The sequence below is a fragment of the Hylobates moloch genome, unplaced genomic scaffold, assembly GCF_009828535.3.
Source record: "Hylobates moloch isolate HMO894 unplaced genomic scaffold, HMol_V3 SCAFFOLD_19, whole genome shotgun sequence".
In the NCBI taxonomy this organism is placed as follows: domain Eukaryota; kingdom Metazoa; phylum Chordata; class Mammalia; order Primates; family Hylobatidae; genus Hylobates; species Hylobates moloch.
In genome coordinates, this window is record NW_026652294.1 from 24762788 (window position 1) to 24782605 (window position 19818).

A 19818-nucleotide genomic window follows, 5' to 3' on the forward strand; every position below is an offset into this window, starting at 1 on the left:
ATAAAGATGAAAAATCAATAAAACTGGAATCAGAAAAATAGAGAAAAATCAATAAAAACAAAAGCTAGTTCTTTTAAAAGATCTGTGAAAGTGAGAAGCCTTAGCTGAGTTGGTGAAGAAGGAGAAAAGAGATCAACTATGAAAGTCATAAATGAAATAAGGAATCTCACTAAATATGTCACAGACACTTTAAAAAAATTAAAAGAACACCATGAACTTGACAACCTTGATGACCAACATCTTGAAAGATGCAAATTAGCAAAACTCACTTGAGACGAAATAGAAACTCTGAATAATCCAATAACTATTAAATTAACTGGATTTATAGTTACAAACCTTCCAACAAAGGACATTCCAAGACTTGATGATTTCACTGGTTAATTCAATCAAATATCTAAGAAAGAATAACCATTCTATACAATCCAGAAAATAGAATAGAAAGGAATACTGCCAGTTCATTTTATGAAGCTAGCAGTGCCATGATACCAAAATCAGGGCTGGTATTCATGACTTTTATTATTCTTAGATGTCTTACAAAACAAATCACTTATTTTCTTTATAAAATAAAGCTCATTCTGGCATGCAGTGGCTCACGTCTGTAATCCCAGCACTTCGGGAGGCCAAGGTGGGTGACCACCTGAGGTCAGGAGTTCGATACCAGCCTGGCCAACATGGTGAAACCTTGTCTCTACTAAAAATACAAACAATTAGCTGGGCGTGGTGGCGTGCACCTGTAGTTCCAGTTACTTGGGAGTCTGAGGTAGGAGAATCGCTTGAACCTGGGAGGCAGAGGTTGCAGGGAGCCAAGATGGCACCATGGCACTCCAGCCTGGGTGACAAGCACGAAACTCCATCTCACAACAAACAAGCAAACAAAAACAAACAAACAAACTCATTCTATTTTGCAAATTATCATCTGGATCCATTCGTTATATGGTCTTAGTGATGTTGATTTTAATCTTACTATATCTAACCTAAGTAAAATATTATCCTAAATAATATTTCATTATTACTCTTCAATTGTTCCTAACTTTGCTAAAAAAAAAAAAAAAGAAAAGAAAAGAGAGAGAGAGAGAGATAACAACAAAACCAAAATGACAGAATCACCTGGCAGGATGAGATCATGTTGAAATGAACCACCACTAGGACATCACCCTTCAGTGTTCTTGCTGCAGTGCCCAAAGTTCTACAGTATTTCTCAAGAATGTATAAAAGAAGACAATGACACCATGTTTGGGGTGTTGTGTTAGATTTCACTGAATGCAGCTGGAAATTCAGAATTCCTTCTTTATGCCCAAACGGCTAAGGGAAGAAAATTTGAGAAAGGAAGAGATTTCACAATTATGAGATGATTCAGAAGAGAAAGGCATGGAGACAGAACAGCACTCTAGATTCCAAAGATGATGGTGACATTGATCGTATCAGCCAAAGCGCTTGATGACTGAATGATATATTTCTAAGGATAAAAAAGGAAATTTGGTATTTTCATTCAGTTAGTCATCCAACAGGAAGGATCTGATCATGCAGTATTTGGTGATGGACTATCTAATTTTGCTAAAAGGACACATGAGAATATTCTTTCATCTTTTAAGATGTTTGTGCATCAAAATGTACTCCATGCAGGCTGTAAGTGGATAAATGGTCAAGGCAAGTGTGTTTTAAACAAAGACTGGAAGGGAATCGAAGAAGTAGAAAAAAAAGCAGTAAGTCATTGGACCAATCATTCTACTTGGTATTTATATATCTGAAAATGAAAATGTTTGGCAGTTATGAAGCAAACAAGATAGTGTCCTCTTTTCAGCAAAGTTATAAACTCTCAACGTTTTCCAAAGTATTGTGTTTTTATGATGCAGGTGGAAAGTGAAGACCCAGAGAGCAGAGGGGCCCAACCAAGAGGGCAGGAAGGCTTTTAGAAAGGGGTGGTATCCAGCCGGGCACGGTGGCTCACGCCTGTAATCCCAGCACTTTGGGAGGCCAAGGTGGGCGGATCACGAGGTCAGGAGATCGAGACCATCCTGGCTAACATGGTGAAACCCCGTCTCTACTAAAAATACAAAAAAAAAAAAAAAAAATTAGCCGGGCATTGTGGTGGGTGCCTGTAGTCCCAGCTACTTGGGAAGCTGAGGCAGGAGAATGGCATGAACCCGGAGGCGGAGCTTGCAGGGACCCGAGATTCCGCCACTGCACTCCAGCCTGGGCGACAGAGTGAGACTCCTTCTCAAAAAAAAAAAGAAAGAAAAGAAAGGGGTGGTATCCAGATCTGCTTGGTGGTGGAGGTGGAACAGGGCAGGCTCTCCAGGCAGAGGAGGCGGCCCCTCCCAACAGACTCCTGGGCTCAAATCCCTGCCCCACTGCTCATTATCTGTGTCCTTACAGACATGTCACTAACTGTTCTCTGAGCCCCCACTCCTTCATCTGTGAAGCCAGCTGGGAAGGCCTCCTTTCAGGGCTGCTGGGGTATTAAAGGACATGTCTTCAGGAACCACAACACAGGGCGTGGCCAGGGTGGGCTTAGCTTTTTGAAGCAGTGCCTTGGTTTGGGTCCACCAGACCCCGGGGACCAAGCCAAGTCTCACTGGGCTGCAGCCTCTCCTCCTTTGTGTCCATCCTCCACTCCAGGGTACAGAAGGATCTTTCTAAAGCACAGTGTAAGTCCCTCACTCCATAGCATATGGCCTCCCCTGCCTACTGATAGAAGGTGACATCCTTCACAGCCCGCCCTCCTGCCCTCCCTCCTGGCCTCCTCCCCAACCAGGCCCACCATGCAGGTGGATCCCACACATGCATCCTTCCCCATTCCCCAAATGTGCTCAACACTCCCGCCCGCCTCTGTGATCTCGCAAATGCTCTTCCCTGGCCTGGAACGACCTTTCCTCTAGCCTGCACCTGGAAAACTCTTACTCAAACTTCAAGATCCAGCTCAAATGTCCCTCCTTTTCCTGAGCAACTCACGGGTGCCTCCCTCTGTTCCTGTGGCACTTGGGTCATCTTCTATTTTGTACCTGTCTCATACTTGACCCTGAGCCCCTCAAAAGGAGCATCTGGGTCTTATTCATTGTTGTACCATCTAGTCCTGGGACAATATCTAGCATACAGTAGGCCCTTAGTAAATATTTGATGAATGAGTGTATACATACAAATAATAAGGTTGAGTCATCTGAATGGGAAAACTGCACTTTGTGGTTGAAATTTTCCATGTTTGTTCTGCAGAGAATGGAAAATGAACTTTCTCCAGAGAATTTTTTGGGAAGATTTTTGTTTGTTTGTTTTAATGTTAGGCAATCAAGTCTCATATTAAAGCTCCTGAGAACCTGAGCCATTGGAAGCAGGTGTCCAACTTACATGTTAGATGATTATTTTGCTATCATCATTTTCTTTCTTGCTTGCTTTTTTATTTTTTTATTTTTTTTAGCGTAGACAAAATAAAACCTATGAATTCAGGGAGAAAAATCAGCGTGCAAGATCAGAGAGCCTTCTGCAGCCTAGCCAAGTGTCACAACAGTCTGGCACAGTGGCTGTGGCTTCCAGGGGCTCCACTCTCAGGGAGCTGCCCTTGCCTAGGTAGACACGATACCTGTCTAGAACCCCTGGGGACTGTGAGTGCCTCAAGGGCAAAACAGCATAGTGAGTGTCACTATGATGCTGTATCATCACATCGGAAGACACACCTCGGTACTAGCATAGCACACAGCATTTCAGAATTACTCATGTAATAATGATTGGTCAAGGAGGAGATGACTTGCTACTTCATTCATGCATGTCGGCTCTCGGCAGATCTCAGCAGGGAGCCGATGGGGACGGGTGATCCCCTGCTGCCACTGTTGGATGGGGTTGGATGGTAGCCCCATTGTGCCTTCAAGGAGTGTACGTGCTCCCTGGGAGAAGACCAAGGAAACAGCACTGAGCTGGAGCTCAGCTGGACACTGAGATTCTCCTGGCTAAGAGTGAGGCCATATGGGCTGGGCAGGGGCCTAGGGGGCAGCACTGCCCAGGGAGGGGCTGGAGGAGGTTCTTGCATCTCCTGAGGCAGTTGGCACAGATAGCTTCTCAGTGCCCATAGATAGCTTCTCAGTGCCCGTCAATTACTACAAGATGGTATGCATTCCCCAAATTCACGCCCATCACCTAGATTATCATCTGGAGGTGAAGAGGAGGTAGGAGGCATCAGTTCCCGAAGAAGAAGGTTACTGTGTTCACTTGACAAAAATTTATCTGCACAGAGTTGGTGCACGGCCCTCCGCCTGCCCCTGCAGAGATTGGGCCCGGCCTTGGACAGAGGACAGGCTGTGTTCACAGGTCTCCCAAGCTTCAATTTTAAAAGACTGAGCAAAAAGCATATATTTTTGAACCCAGATTAATACATAGAAAAATAAGTATATGTATGTATGTGTGTGTATATATATATATGTATGTGTGTATATATATTTTCATATACATATGAATATATATGTAAGTATATGCATATGAAAAAAGACACACACGTATATATGTATATATTTATATATGTGTGTCACACACACATATGTAAGTACATGCACATGAAAATAGACTGAAATGATACCCAGCAAAATATAAAAACGATGCTCACAGGTGGTAAGACCAGGGCTGTATTTTCTGGATGTTCTACAATGAATGCATATTCCTTGTATGACTTTTTCTGAACCAAGAAAAAGAAAAAAATAATCACTCCATTCTTTGTATCCCTTTGCGGACGCCATGGAAATGGCGGACATCACAGTGGCACGGGCCGGCATATATTAAAGACACAGAACCATGCTGCCTTCTTACCTAATGAGTCTTTGAGGCGCTTCATCTGTTCTCCATGGTCTCTTCTCACACAAATTTCGAAATTCCCGAAAATTTAAAGTGACACTAAGTCTCAAGCCAAGAAGGCCAAGGAAGCGCTCAAACTCGTCGTCTTTGAGATGAAGCAGTAGGTGCAGGAGCAATCTGTGAAGGTCATGCATGTTGATGATGCCATCCCTGTCAGCATCTGTTTTAAAGAAGGCAGAGTAGGGGTCCTAAAAACAAAACACACATGTCAGAGCCCTTCCCCGTGAGCCCCGGACGGCAACACATGCATCCCCCCACGTGTACAGCCTCATCTCCACGCGAGGAGGGGGAGCTTAGCTGGGCCCCAACTATTGCTTTCAGAGACTCGGCTGTTCCAGGAATATCCTCGTCATGCTTTGCTTTTCCCAAGAAATTATAAAGCTCTCCAGCTACCCAGGGGATATAAACGATCCTCTTTGAATGCAAAGAGTTCAGGAAAGGAACAGGCCGCTTTTCTTTTCCTTCCACGCTCTCGGTTTGCGGAGCTTATACTTCTAGTCCAGGAAGGAAGGAAAGGAGAAAGTGTTGGAGGTTTCTGGTGCGTATGAACATCCTGCTCGCAATTTTTTATATCACTTTCATCATGTTTGGCCGCTTCTGTCTGCAGGCAAACAAATACTGCACTGAATCTTACGCCAAGGAGCCACCCGAAGGCCAGGGCTCTGTTTCGATGACCGTGATAGAGATCAGCCGTGTCTGGGATCCACAAGCCTGCCACAGCTGAAGGACTTCCACTCAGCCCATCGCGCTGGGTGGAGGGCACAGGGATTCCTATTTTGCAGATGAGGAAACAGAGGCTCAGGGTTCCCAGGGAACCCGTGACTAGAGACCCTGATGTGTGATGGAGCGTGCACTCTGCAGGCAGGTGGCTCAGTTGCAAACCCCAGCTCTGCCACTTACTAGCAACACGACCATGGGTGAGATAGTTAACCTTGTGGTGCTTCTGTTTTCTCATCTGTAAAATGGGGACTATGACAGTCCCTTCTTCCTTGGGCTGTTTGTGAGGAGTGAATTTGCTAATGATGCAAAGCGCTTAGAACGAGCCTGGCTTTCTTGGCACTCTAAAATGCTGTTTGTTGCGCTTGCCATTTGCCTAAGATCATACAGCAAGTGCAAGGCTCTGCCTGGGGCCAATGCCTGTTTTCCGCATGCACCTGCTTCCCAGGTCTCAGGCCTGAAAAGTTGCTGATGTGGCCCCAACCTACCTCGTTCCATCAGCACCTGACGCAGCCCCTCACATGGGAGTTACCTGGCTGCTCTGGCGGCATTGCTCTTGTCCCCTCTTGTTACAGGCTCCTCCTCCCAAAGAGGTTACTTAGGATATCAAGCAAGACCTGCTGTGACCCAAGTGTCTCATGCAAATGTGTGGGGATTTTGTGGAAAGCTCTCTCCGTATTCATTCATGTATTCATTCACCAAAAATTATTCAGCACCTAATATATGCAATCACCATGCTAAATACTGTGGAAATCAATTTAAAAGACACTGCCCCTGCCTCTGGGAGACAATACAGTGTGGCAGGGAGGCTGATGTCTAACTCTGCCCGAGGGGGCCTCCTGGGGCCCAGGCCTATCTGTTTCTTGATGATTCCCTCTACACTGCCAGCCCCAAGCACTACCCCCCGCCCCGCAACAGCCTCACATCTCCAGTGGTTTGGGGGCATTTGCTCTGGGATGTCAAACTGAACATGGCCCAAATCAAACTCCTGACCTCCACCCCCTGTCCCCACTCTGCTCCTCCTAAGTCTTCCCATCTCAGTAAGTGGAGCTCTTTCCTTCCAGTTACTCAGACACAAACCTGGGAGCCCTTCTGAGCCCTCGCTTCCTCTCACACCCACATCCAGTCTGCCCACACATCCCGCTGGCTGTCCCTTCAGAGTGCATTAGCACTGGACCCCCTCTCTCAGGCCCACCACCTCGGCCCCCACCCAAGGTCGCTGGAGTCCTGCAGGAACCTTGCGATGGCTCCCAGCTGCCATTGTCGGCTCCGTGGCCTCTACTCTGTGCAATCGTCCCCAAGCGATCCCTTACAGCTGATGTCATGCATGAGACACCTCTGTTCAACCCCCTTGACTCTCCATCTCACTCAGAGTCCAAGGCCAAAGCCTGGCTGTGGCCCACAAGCCCGTCTACACCCCCATCCCACCCGTCCCTCACTGTTCTCTGAACAGGCCGAGCCTGCTTCAGGGTGCCTCAGGGAGCCCTCTCCAGTGTCCGCAGCGCTCACTCTGGCTGTTTCATGACTCTGTCTGACTGTCCCCTCTCCAGAGAGGCACTTCCTGACTCCTCTGTACAATGGCACCAGCCCTGACAGGCCTGTGGCCTCCCACGATCCTCTACTTTTCTCTTTGGCACATGTCACCACCTGACCTAGTAGAGGTTTCTGTGTCCACTGCACTTCCCCCTAGAACATAAGCACGAGTCTGGGCTGTGATCTGTTCCCTGTTGCAGCCCCAGCTCCCCGAGCCATGCTCACCATAACATCTGTGAGATGGGGTTGCTGGACATGAGGGAGGAGCATTTCCTAGGCACCGAGCACTCTGCTGGGTGCACAGACACCATAACTGCAACACGGCCCCTGACACCCAGGTCCTCACTGTCTACTACGGAAGCAAGACAGGAAGCAAATCACAGCAACCCAGTGTGATTACTGCAGGGACAGAGGTGTGAGGGCCAGGTGGGGCCAGCCTGGATTCTGGACTCGAGGGACAATCTAGATGCTATGAGATCATGCATGGCTAATCTTCACAAGTTTATAAACTAATCATTCCTCAAATCTCAGTCTTCAGCTTCCTCAGTGTTAGTGCGCAGTACAGAGGCTTTGGAATCGAGCCGGTGTTATTTCAGTTCCTGACGGCGCCATGTACTAGAGGTGTGGCTTTGTGTAACTTTTTCCCCGTCTCTGACCCTCAAGGTCTCCAGCATAACACGGGAACATTAAACCTACTTGACAGGGTGGTTGCGGGTGTCAGAATACACAAGGCCCTGCGTGTGGCCCTCCAGTTCGCTGCCCAGCATCAGGTGTGGTGTGCTCAGTCAGCAAATACAAATCGGTCATATGCAGTGTGGCAGAGGCAGCCCCTTGGGTTACTGTGGTGAATGATGTAGAAATGGCTTGGGGCTCACTGGTGAATCTAAGTGCAGCACCCTGTGGGCTGTGTGCTGTGAGGGACGTGAGGAGAGAGGGGAATGTGCAGTGGCCAACCTCTCAGCTGATGTGAAGGGCTTGAGAAGGACAGAAGGTTGGGGAGGAGTCCACTGGTCAAAGGGGAGGCGCCATCCAAGCAAAGGAACAGAATGTGCAAAGGCTCAGAGGCAGGAAAGGGTGAGGGGGTGAGGGGTCTTGTGGGCCGGCCAGGCGGGAGCAGGATGTATCCTGAGAGCACAGTGGGCACTCCGGTCAGAGACGCACGTGGATGAGACCATCCTGCGAGAGCCAGGAGTCCAAGATGAATTGTGAAGTGGAAAGTGAAGTTGCAGAGAACTGAGTGTACTGTGACCCTATTTGTGGGTTGACAGGTTAATCCTATTTGTTTCTAAAAGATATATGAGGCCAGGGACAGTGGCTCATGCCTGTAATCCCAGCACTTTGGGAGGCTGAGGTGGGAGGATCGCTTGAGCCCAGGAGTCTGAGACCAGCCTGGGCAACGTGGCAAGACTTCGTCTCTACCAAAAAAATTCAAAAAAAGTGATTGTACCATCCCATTAAAAAATTGAGACCCACGCTTTGTCCACTTTGCATATACCTGCAAGGACACAAGCCAAGTCCTCATGAGCCCTGGACATAACCTGCATCCAGCCTGTCTCACATAAAAACTGGCAATTAGGGGTTCACTCCTCTGTTTCACCCACTAGCTGATAAATTCTCTGGTGGGATAGAGTGGGTGTCGGTGATGGTCTGTTGAATGAATTCATTATTTAATTATTTAAAATAAAGATCACTTTGGAAAACACAGTATGTATGTTGGCTGTAGCCAACCTTCACTGATCGTAAAAATAGGAAAGCAACGATGTGGCGTGGAGCTGGGCTTCCCACGGTCCTCACTGGGAGACGCGAGGAGTGTGTGAGGGAGAGAGGAGAGAGCCTGAGAGAGGGAACAGGGAGGGGCCTGCATTGCAATGAGCAAGGTGCAGTGAGGCAGCTGCCAGGCCTCTGCAGTTAGGGTGCCCATGGAGGCCCGGCCAACCAGCACAGAAGGGAGTCTGCTCCTGGAGCCTTTGCCTCCCTTCTGCTCTCTCTCCCTGCAGCGGCCGCTGCCTCCCACCCAGCCCAGCTCTCCTTTGGAGGACCAGGCACTCCCCACTTAAATGACCCCTGCCTCCTCCACACTGGAGCCCACAGGCCATTGGTTCCCAGAGTGCTCCTCTTGGCCAGCCGCTTAGCCTGGATGAGATCAGTAGGACCAATCCTTCTCCATGTATGCATATGGCGATCATATTTTTTCAACCCAAAAATCAGGATGCACATTCTGAAAACTGGACAGAATGTTCAAAATCTGAGCCCTGCTGGAAAGTCTAAAGTGGACTGCCATCACAAATGCACGTGCATGTTGAAATGGGAGCCTGGTAACCAAAATGAATCTCCAGGGGTGATCAGTCTGGGGAGGATGCCTCAGAGCACAGGAAATGGGGTGCTGCCCTCCCCACAGCCCCCCAGGCTGCTCTGATACCCAATCTCTCACCCACCCCTTCCCTTCTGGACTTCACCCATCTCCATTCTGCCTCTGGATGTGTTCCCTCCACCCACGGGGTGAGGATGCAGTCTAACTCCCTGATACCCTCGGCCCTGTCTCAAGGTTCGCCTTATTGAATTGATCTCCCTAACTTTATTCATCCTCTTTTACTTCTCATCACAGAAAGAGCTCAGATCATCTTGTACCAGGCCTCTATGTTGGAACGGCTGCCATCTACTTCTGTTTTGTCTGTTACAACTTGCACGCGCCACACACACCTCCACCACGACAAGCCACATGTTTTTCCCTAGAGCCCATGCCTTGTCTGTCCTGGCCTGGCTCACGCTGCCTCATCTATGGCTTGCTCCCTCCTTTCCTGGCCAGCCCATGCTTAGGCCTTACGATTCAGTGTGGGGGCCACCTCCTCCAGGGAGTCCTCCTTAAAGGGATCTTTTCCTTGTGCCCCCAGAGGATGCTCCAGTTCCTTTGACAACAGCCAATTACTATGAATATGACTTGTCTGTTTACCATCTGTGTCTGGGATTAGACTGAGCTCCCTGGTGTGGGGCTGGTAGCTTTCATCTCCAACATTTAGCACAGATTCTAGCACATAGTAAGTGTATAACACTTGCTTGGTGGGTGAATGGATGAGGGAATCAATGAGGGAATGGATGAACAGGTTTCAAAGTCACTGTACCGTGGGTTGTCATGCTTCTTCCCCACCAACACCCACTCTTGTGGAAAGGGTCTCCTTACCCTTCTGCCAGCAAAGCGTCCACAGGGGTCCCTCAGGGAGGGAAGAAGCCCCATCCTCCCCACATGCCTCTCTCTGACCAATGCTGGGTCTGCAGAGGGAAATGCTCTGTGTCCCTCGGGCTGACCGGGACATGACCTGCACCAGGACTCACACCCACTTGGGCTGCATGGTTGGGAGCAGGAGAAGCCTAGAGAAGCCCAGCGCCAGACAGTCTCAGTTTACCCGGAATGACTTCTTCAGCCTCCTGGGGAAAAGCTTCAGGCATTCTTCTGCGGTGATAAAGTGGCTGTTCACGTAACTTTTTGAAGGAGTTGGAGGCTGTGGCGGAGTGGTTTCCGGCAGTCTCACTGGAGGATCTGGAACAATGACAAAGATCAGGGTTTCCATTAGTGCCCATCAGCTTCATTCCTTTTTTTTTTTTTTTTTTTTTGAGATGGAGTCTTGCTCTTGTTGCCCAGGCTGGAGTGCAGTGGTGCAATCTCAGCTCACTGCAACCTCCGCCTCCTGGGTTCAAGCGATTCTCCTGCCTCAGCCTCCTGAGTAGCTGGGATTACAGGCGTCTGCCATCACGCCTGGCTAATTTTTGTACTTTTAGTACAGATGGGGTTTCACCATGTTGGCCAGGCTGGTCTCGAACTCCTGATCTCAGGTGATCCACCTGCCTCAGCCTCCCAAAGTGCTCAGATTACAGGCGTGAGTCACCACGTCGGCCCCCCGGCTTCATTTCTACATCAACACTATCTCTGCCTGTCCTGAATCCTGTTAAAACCCCATATGGCACCCTCCTGTGAGTTGAACACAGCATTGACTTTCTTACTATCTAGTTTCTTTTCCTTCAGTTTCTCAGACACTTTCCTCTTCTTCCAGGAGGAACCATGCTCCAGACTGTGGGGCCTCCTTTCACCCTCACAGACCGCACTTAGCACCCTGGCATGTTTACTTGTCCTGTGTCTCTTGTTCATCTCCCAATTCTCAGAGGAGGAGAATGAGAATTCCTGCCTCTTTTTTGTTTCCTGGAATCATGTCCTAAAGACAAGAATATAGAATTCATTCAACATCCACTCGTTTAGTGGCTATTTCCTGACCATGTATCTGTTAAGTAAGATGCTGAGGCCTTCATCTGTTTCTTGGTCATTCCAGCAATGCTCCTCATGTTTGTTTACACACAAGAAAGCCTATCATCCTGTGCACTTTACCTAGGGGGCGGTGAGGCTCAGGAGTCCCTGGCTCGCCTGGGAGGTGGAGCTCGTGGACAGCACAGCTGAATCCAGGCCGTCTGATACTAGGACCCAGTTGGTTCCTTACTGCCTATGCCCTCTCACTCCCCTAAAATTAAGGAAGGAAGTGTAACCTCTCCTTAAAAACTCCATGTCGGCCAGGTGCGGTGGCTCCCACCTATAATCCCAGCACTTTGGGAGGCTGAGGTAGGCAGATCACAAGGTCAAGAGATCGAGACCTTCCTGGCCAACATGGTGAAACCCCATCTCTAATAAAAATACAAAAATTAGCTGGGTGTGGTGGTGCACGCCTGTAGCCCCAGCTACTCGGGAGGCTGAGGCAGGAGAATTGCTTGAACCCCAGAGGCTGAGGTTGCAGTGAGCTGAGATCACACCACTGCACTCCAGCCTGGTGACAGAGTGAGACTCCATCTCAAAAAAACAAAAACAGAAACAAAAACAAACAAACAAACAAAAAAACTTCCCTGTCTACCCCGTTTCCATTAGGCTGGGGTCATCTGAGTGTGACCTTGTGTCAAAGCCAGGCTACACACCAGGGACTTGGTTCCAGACGTGGTTCTCTGCACCTGTTGCTCCTGTGCCCTCCCCACGGTGTGGAGGGCAGATGGATGGGGGACAGGGCACCCCAAGCTCGTGGGCATCCTCTGCCCCTCTTGAGCCTGGCTTCTGCCTCACCTGCCTCACTGCAGAGGCTGCAAGTGGCCTCCCTCCGGTTCCCTACTGCCTGGCAGATAACACCCCCACCCCACTGCCTGACCCCTCTGCCACATCTCCCTGACCCCTAGCAGGGGCCACGCAGGGCCTCACTCCCCACCTTGCTAGAATCTTCACGTGTGAGAAAGCAGCTTAGGGGACAGGGAGGAGACGGGCAGGGAGAGGAGAAGCAGGAAGTGAGCGGAGAACACAGGCAGCCAGGAAGCCGGGAGCAGGTGACAGAGACGGAGTCCAGTTCCAGCTGTGACGGCCTTGCCAGCACTGGGACCTCGGGCAAGTGACCTACACACCCTGGGCCCCAATTTCCTCACCTGAAAAATGAATACACCTGGCAGGTGGGACACACTCACTAAAATGCAGGTGAGTTCCTTCTCCTTCTTATTTTCCTTAACAAATATCAAAACATCTACCCAGGGACAGTGCTGAAATTCTAAAATGCTCTGGCTTCTCATGATGCCATTTTTCAGGAGTGTGGGACCTCTCTGTTTAAGGCGTGGCAAATGACAGTCTGACAAGGCTAGGGAGACCTTGGCGACGATCCAGCCTGAGTCTCTGGGAAACCCACCACCTCACACGGTCACCTCTAGACCCAAGGCCGGGAACACGAAAAATGCACGGGGCTCCTGCATTCCGCCCGGCCAGCCTGCAGGGTATTTGCAGCAAAAGAGAAGAGTATTCCATTGAGATATCTGTGTGATTTCTGCAGCTTCTCTAGAGGGCTTGTTTGTCCACCAAAATGTCTTTGGCGTGTGAGAAAGCAGCATCAGTGAGTGGAAAGGCGGCCCCAGCACACTGCACAAAGATAGGTTTCCTAACATCGGGTGGGGGGCGGGGCTGGGTGGCCTTTTAGAATCTCTGCATCCTTCTCTGTCCACAGGGAGGAAAAATATCTGTGTTACCTGTGTGTGGTATTGTTAACTACAGATAACCAGCAACTACATTAGGGGAAAATCTTAAAGGCCGTGAGGTGTGATTGAAGAAACAGGCTTTGGCGCACAAACTTTCCGAACAATTTGTGCTCTGAGTTTGTGGAAGACTCTTTCAGGCAAAGTTCTGCACTCACAGTTCTGAACATGGTCAGATAAAATTAAATAAAAATGGTTGTTTGCAGCCCTGGAAGACACCTCATTTCAACATCTCAGCTTGTGCTACTTCAACCCGAGTGGCCTGGTGGCACTGCTAGCGAAGACTTGTGGTGTCACCCAGGACGCATCCCACAGGGTGTGGACTTGGCCGTTAGCTACCTTCAAATCCTGCCGCAAAATCAAGATAGCTCATCCCTTCCTTCTCGAAGCCTATTTTAGTGGTCAGCAGGGCATACTGATCATCGTTCATGGGCATCCCAGTGTCTTCCAGTACCTGAGGAGGGAGAGAGGGGAGGGTGGAGAGGCGTTAGGTGGCCCACGGGTCACTACTCCCAGAGCACCTCCTGCCCCTGTGCTGCTCACAGCAGGGCTCGTGATTGTTATTTGTCTGACCCCACCCACAGGCTGCCAGGGGGTGGGACCGAGTCTCCTGTGTCCCTGGGCCTTGCACAAGGCTTGTGTTTGTTGGTTAAGTGAGTGAACGAAGGGACAAGTGGCACAGTCGTCATGGTGCTCAGGCCCACAGGCGCCACTGCAGACTTTTCCAAGCCGTGCCATCCAAGATACCCAAAGCCACACTTGTCACTGCCATGGCTTTAGAGTCTCATACATTAGGTTTATGTTCCCGTATATTCAAGAAAACAAAATAAAGCAAGCAAGGTAGTTTGAGGAGGGAAAACTGAAGTTTTCATTCAAGTTTCATTATGATCCCAGATTACATGAAAAGCGGCTGTGTTTTTTTAAATGGGGGTGGCCATCCATGAATGCTCTTTTTTCTTCTCCATATGCTAGTCCACTTGCTGAAAGTTATTCCTGATTCCTTCCCTCCAAAACACATGACCTACTGTTTCGGTTTTGGGTATGTTGGGGGCAGAGGGAGCACCCAAGAAAACACTCTTCCCTGCCTTGCAAATACTGAAGTGGAATCGTCTCAATGACTCTCCCTAGGAATTACAGAAAAGATGATGCCCTTTGGCCAAAAACCCAGACAGAGCTGCCTGCGTGGATGTGAGCCACCCACAGAAGGGATGCTGGGTGGATAGAGGCAGATGGAAGGCACCACCTCTGCTGATCTCAGAGTATTCACAATCCACATGGGAAAACATGGATTTTCCTACAGAAAAGAACACGGAATCACAGTTCTAAATGCATCTATGGGCCAAGGGGCCAAAGACGTTCAGGATGACCAACCCCACTCGGAACAGGGGATAGAAGGCTTTCTAGGAGAACAGGGTTTGCCGATGGGTTGTGAAGAAACTGTGTGTTGGGGGGTGAGGAATACACAGGTTATCGTCAACAAAGTCAACAGATGTCACTGGAAGCCAGAGTAAGTTCCAAGTGGAGGAGCAGCACAGCAGTGCTCGCTGCATTCAGTGGAAGAGGCGGCTGGGGAGGGAACGGAGGGACCAGGCGAGGCCGTGCTGCAGTGTCGCCCTCATAATGGTCACTGCGCAGCACCACTTAGTGCCCGTGTGTGCCAGGCACTGTGTGGGGCTCTGTACAGGCTCCACACGGATCTCATTTAATCCTCAGCAGAAGCCTCAAGAAAGGCACTCTTTCTAACCTCATTTTAATGCTGTGGAAACTGAGCCTTAGGGAGTTTGGGTCACTTTTCTTAGACATATGAATAGAAAGCAGCAGACCTGGGGTTCAAACCCAGTTCTTTTCTTTTCTTTCCTTTTCTTTTCTTTTTTCTTTCTTTTCTTTTCTTTTCCTTTTTTTTTTGAGACAGAGTCTCACTCTGTCACCCAGGCTGGAGTGGAGTGGTGCTACCTAGGTGCACTGTAACCTTTGCCTCCTGAGCTCAAGCGATTCTCCTGCCTCAGCCTCCCAAGTAGCTGGGATTACAGGCGCCGGCCACCACGCCCAGCTAATTTTTTGTATTTTTAGTAGAGACGGGGTTTCACCATGTTAGCCAGGATGGTCTCGATCTCCTGACCTCGTGATCCGCCTGCCTTGGCCTCTCAAAATGCTGAGGCACGAGCCACCACGCCCGTCCTCAAACCTCGTTCTTCTTATTAACCACTGTGATGAGATCTACTGTTGGAATAAGGTCAGAGGGGCCTGGACAAAAAAGAGAGGAGATGAAAATGGACAGGAAATGGCCCAGGGGGAGCGGGGAGCAGCTCTGCCATGGAGCCCTGGTGTCCTCCATGTATCCAAAGAGGCCACATAGGCAAAGGCCAGTCTGAGCCTTGGTGGAGCCTGAAAGGACGGGAGGCCTCCAAGGAGCTGCCCTGAGCCCACCTCCCACCTGCCTCCCTATCTCTCCAGGAAGGCTGTCAGGAGACAGTTTCTCCTGCCTCCAGGTTCTGATAGGGTGAGGGGCTTTCTGCCCCGGCCCCTCACACTAGAGCTGCAGAAGGGAAGCCTCTTGGCTGCAGTCTGGATGTGGCTCTCGGCAACAGGGCACTCCACACCTTGCCGCGCAGTCATCAGCTTCCTTTGTTTTGGTGTCATCCTTTTTGGTATTCGGGAAGAGGACCAAGGAGCTGGCCCCTGTGGCTTATTCTCCCTTTCGCTGTCTATGTAAATAACACACAGTCTGATTGTGAAAGTGCGCGCTGTATCTACGCTGGTCCAATCAGTCAGGCCTGGCCTTGGCTTCCTGCGTGTGGAGGTTAACAGTAAACAGGCTGTGATGTGGCTGGTGCTGGGCTAGCAGCTGAGAGAAAAGGGAAAGGATGGAAGTGTTGCAGTGCTGCCCGGGGGACTGAGGTGGGTGGTAACGCAGGAATACAAGGCTATCCCCAGGGCCTGCCTGTGGAATTGGGCAGGAAGCACGTGACTGGGAATGCTGACAGTTCTGTGCCATCTGCACATGGTCCCCGGCCCAGCTCTGCAGAGGAGCCTGTCCCAGCACAGGATGGCACTGGTGTTCAGGTAGAAAGCCGCAGCCCCCGCAGAAGCACCCACGACCGCGGTGAGCCTCTGGTTGCTTGCTTTGAAAAAAACTTTATATTTTGAAAACAATTGCACATGAATTATTCACGGCAAATTCTTCTTGCTCAGTTCTTTCACAAAACCATATGTACTGGATCGTAAGAAAATGTCTGCAGGCAAACGTTCCCCAGCCTAGAGGGCTGTGAGGTGCCAGGGAGATTCGTACTATCCCCCAGGCCCTCAGCAGCCTGTCCAGCGGTTGCAGGAGCGTAATCCCCAGGGGCACGGAGCAGCGGAGCACCGCAGAGAACACAAATGCTGCAAGTGCTATTCCCAGAAGAGGCTCAGGGCAGGCCACAGATGCGAAGAAGGCCTCTAATGCCTCTTCCGAGGCTCCCCTTGCACCACTTTCATTTCTAAGATGAACACAGCAGCAAATCAACCAGATTTATCATGACCCTTGGAGGCAACATACAGTACGAAGGAAGGCTCACCAGCAATGTTTATAAAACAGATTTAAATGTTTAACCATTTAAGTCATTTCCTTTGGTCTTTTCTAGGAGGCATTCCCCTAAGAAAGTTGCTCAAAGACTGACAAACAATGGTCTGGCATGTGTTGATTCACCAGATAGTCACTGCTGCCCTCCCTGGGGCGTCCCTTAGATTGTAGACCGACTCTTCCCCAGGAGTTCACAACATTTCAGGGAACTGTTGCTGGGCCCTCTCCATGAAGGAAGACGCCCTGAGAGCGTGCCCAATGATGAAAGTGAGGACTCAGCCTTTTCTAAACGCAGCCCCTGCACAACATCCTGTGAGAGAAGCAGCCACCAGTTTCTGTGTGTGACACTTGTTTGCTATGTCTCTTTGAAGCACCTTTTTGGTGGTTTCTATGTGATTACACTATACATTCTGAACTTTTCACAGTCTATTTAGACTTAATATTATGCCACTTCACATAGAATGTAGAGACCTTGCAACCTCATTGAGGTCTCCTGCACCCTGTTTTTTTTTTTTGTTTGTTTGTTTTTTGAGACGGAGTTTCGCTCTTGTTGCCCAGGCTGGAGTGCAATGGTGCGATCTCAGCTCACCACAACCTCCGCCTCCTGGGTTCAAGCTATTCTCCTGCCTCAGCCTCCCGTGTAGCTGGGATTACAGACATGTGCCACCATGCCCGGCTAATTTTATATTTTTAGTAGAGATGGGGTTTCTCCATGTTGATCAGGCTGGTCTCGAACTCCTGACCTCAGGTGATCCACCCACCTCGGCCTCCCAAAGTGCTGGGGTTGTCCTGCACCCTGTTCTTACGGTATAGTTGACATTTGCTTCACATCTACATGTTATAAATCCCACAAGACAATGCCATGGTTTTTGCTTTGAATATTACTATGTGGTTTTTAAATGAAGAAAAATAATAGCCTTCTATATTTAATGAGTGATTTACCATTTCTAATGTTCTTTGTTCTGTCGTGGACAACCAAGTCTTCCTAGTATCAAATTCCTTCATCCTGAGAACTTCTTTTAGCCTTGCTTGTAGCGAAGATCCACTTGCAATGGATTATCTTAGCTTTTGTTTTGTTCAGTTTGAAATCATCACCTTCATTCTTGAAGGAGACTTTGGCTAGGTATAAAATTCTGGGTTGGGAAGTTTACGTTTGGTTTTGCTTTTGCTTTTTTCCTTTTTACTTTCCATATGTTACTGTTCTACTATCTTCTCACCTCCTCCATTGTTTCTGGTGCGAGGCCAATGGTAATTTAAAATGTTGTTTCCCTATGTGTAATGTGTCATTTTTCTCATGCTGCTTTTAAGATTTCTCTCTTTGATGTTGCTTTTCAGCAGTTTGTCTGTTATTTTCTTTGTAATATCCTACTTGGGGTTTTCTGAGCTTCTGGAATCTATATTAGGGCCTTTCACCAAAATTGGGAAATTTTAGCCATTATTTCTTCACATATGTCCTCTTCCCTAGTCCCTGTCTTTTTTCCTTTTGTGATTCCAATTACACCTATGTTAGACCTTTTGATATTGTTCATATGATTGTTAGACACTATTCTCTCTTTTTAAAAATTTTTCTCTCTCCTCTTCAGTTTATATAACTATTAATCTATCCTCAGGTTCATTGACTTCTGTCATCTTCATTCTGTGGTTGAGCTATGTGGTAAATTTTTTGTTTCAGATAACTTATTTTTCAGTTCTAGAATTTCCATATGGTTCTTCTTATAATTTCTATTTCTCTGCTGAGATTTCATATATTTTCATTCATTATGAGTATATTTTCCTATCACTGAGCATTTTTATAATGGTTACTTTAAAGTTTTTGAGTGTTAATTCTAACATCTGGTCATCTTAGAGTCTCTTCTCTTAAGAAAGATCACATTTTTTCTGTTTCTCCAAATGTTGAATAATTTGGGGTTATATCCTGGACATTGTGGAGGTTATAGTGTGGGGCCTCTGGATTCTGTTGTAGTTCTCCAAAGAGTGACATGTTTTATGTCTACGTATGTTATAAATCTATATATCTATGTATTTTATATAAATCTATACATTTGGTTCATGTGTTTGAGCAGGCAGTAGGCTTGGTTGGACTCAAACTGAAAAAGTTTTGAGTGTGTTGGGTTGCAGTTTAAATTTCAGTTCAGTTCTTGTATCCTTAGCTAGGTTACTTGCAATCTGCTCTGCTCATATGTGGTTTAGAGTCAGCCAGAGGTTGAGGAAGAATCTATACACAAAAGCTGGAGCATCTAACTGGCTCTCTCCTTTTCAAAATGCCCCCTTTCTCCATCCCCATTTTTACTTGCAGGTAGCATTAGTTACCCAGATCTCTTCCCTTTGGTTCTTCAAGCCAGAAAGGCTATTAGTTTCCTCAAGTGAAAAGCTGTAGAAAATGGGAACTCACTCATGCTATTCCCATCTTCAAGAGTTGACACCCTCCTGAATCTTCTTGCCTAGTCTAGTTTCATTTTCTAGGACCTTCAGGCATTTGGTTATCTAATAAATTACTGATTTACTGACTTACTAAACATCATCCAGTGTTTATACTTGGTATCTCTGGGAGGGCTGGTCCAGTAGAAGCTTACGTAGCCAAACTGGAAACAAAACTCCCAGGAATATTTTCTGGGTGCTACAGCAAGCACATCCTTAAGATACAGGTATCACCAGCTCAGGGAGAGCCTTCTCAGTCCTCCCCAGCCTGGGTGACCAGAAAAAAAATCTTAAGCTTCCATATCCCTTCTGTTTAACTTCCATAGATAGTCCCTCGCACAGAACCTAACACATGGCAGGCACTCAACAAAGTGCTATTGTGTAGAGAATTACCAGCACTTCTTTTTCACTTCTGTATGCCAAGAGCACATAGTAGATGTTCACTAAAAGTTGAATGAGAAGAAGAGAATGGGATGTCAACATAAGGAACAGCTGGCAACACTCATCAGACTCTTGCTATTGTATCTGGTTGAATCTTGAGTCTGACTAAGAAAGCCCATGCCTATGCAGATATGAGCACCTATCTCATGCAGATATGAGTGCCATAGTTATGGCGAGGAAGGAGTTGGAATATTAAGAATACTGTGGACCAGGCACAGTGGCTATGGCGAGGAAGGAGTTGGAATATTAAGAATACTGTGGACCAGGCACAGTGGCTA

The 19818-nt window shown here is 48.2% G+C and overlaps 1 protein-coding gene across 11 annotated transcripts in view; it reads right to left on the minus strand.

Annotated features, from left to right (window-relative positions):
- EFCAB6 (EF-hand calcium binding domain 6) overlaps positions 1 to 19818 on the minus strand; it is a 296553-nt gene that overhangs the window by 96465 nt on the left and 180270 nt on the right. For all 11 annotated transcript variants that reach the window (XM_058431306.1, XM_058431310.1, XM_032138757.2 and 8 more), the window contains 3 exons: positions 13459 to 13573; positions 10485 to 10618; positions 4789 to 5021 (listed from right to left, as the gene is read on the minus strand). In XM_058431306.1, coding sequence (XP_058287289.1) covers positions 4789 to 5021; positions 10485 to 10618; positions 13459 to 13573 — 482 coding nt within the window. The remainder of the gene's footprint in view (positions 1 to 4788; positions 5022 to 10484; positions 10619 to 13458; positions 13574 to 19818) is intronic.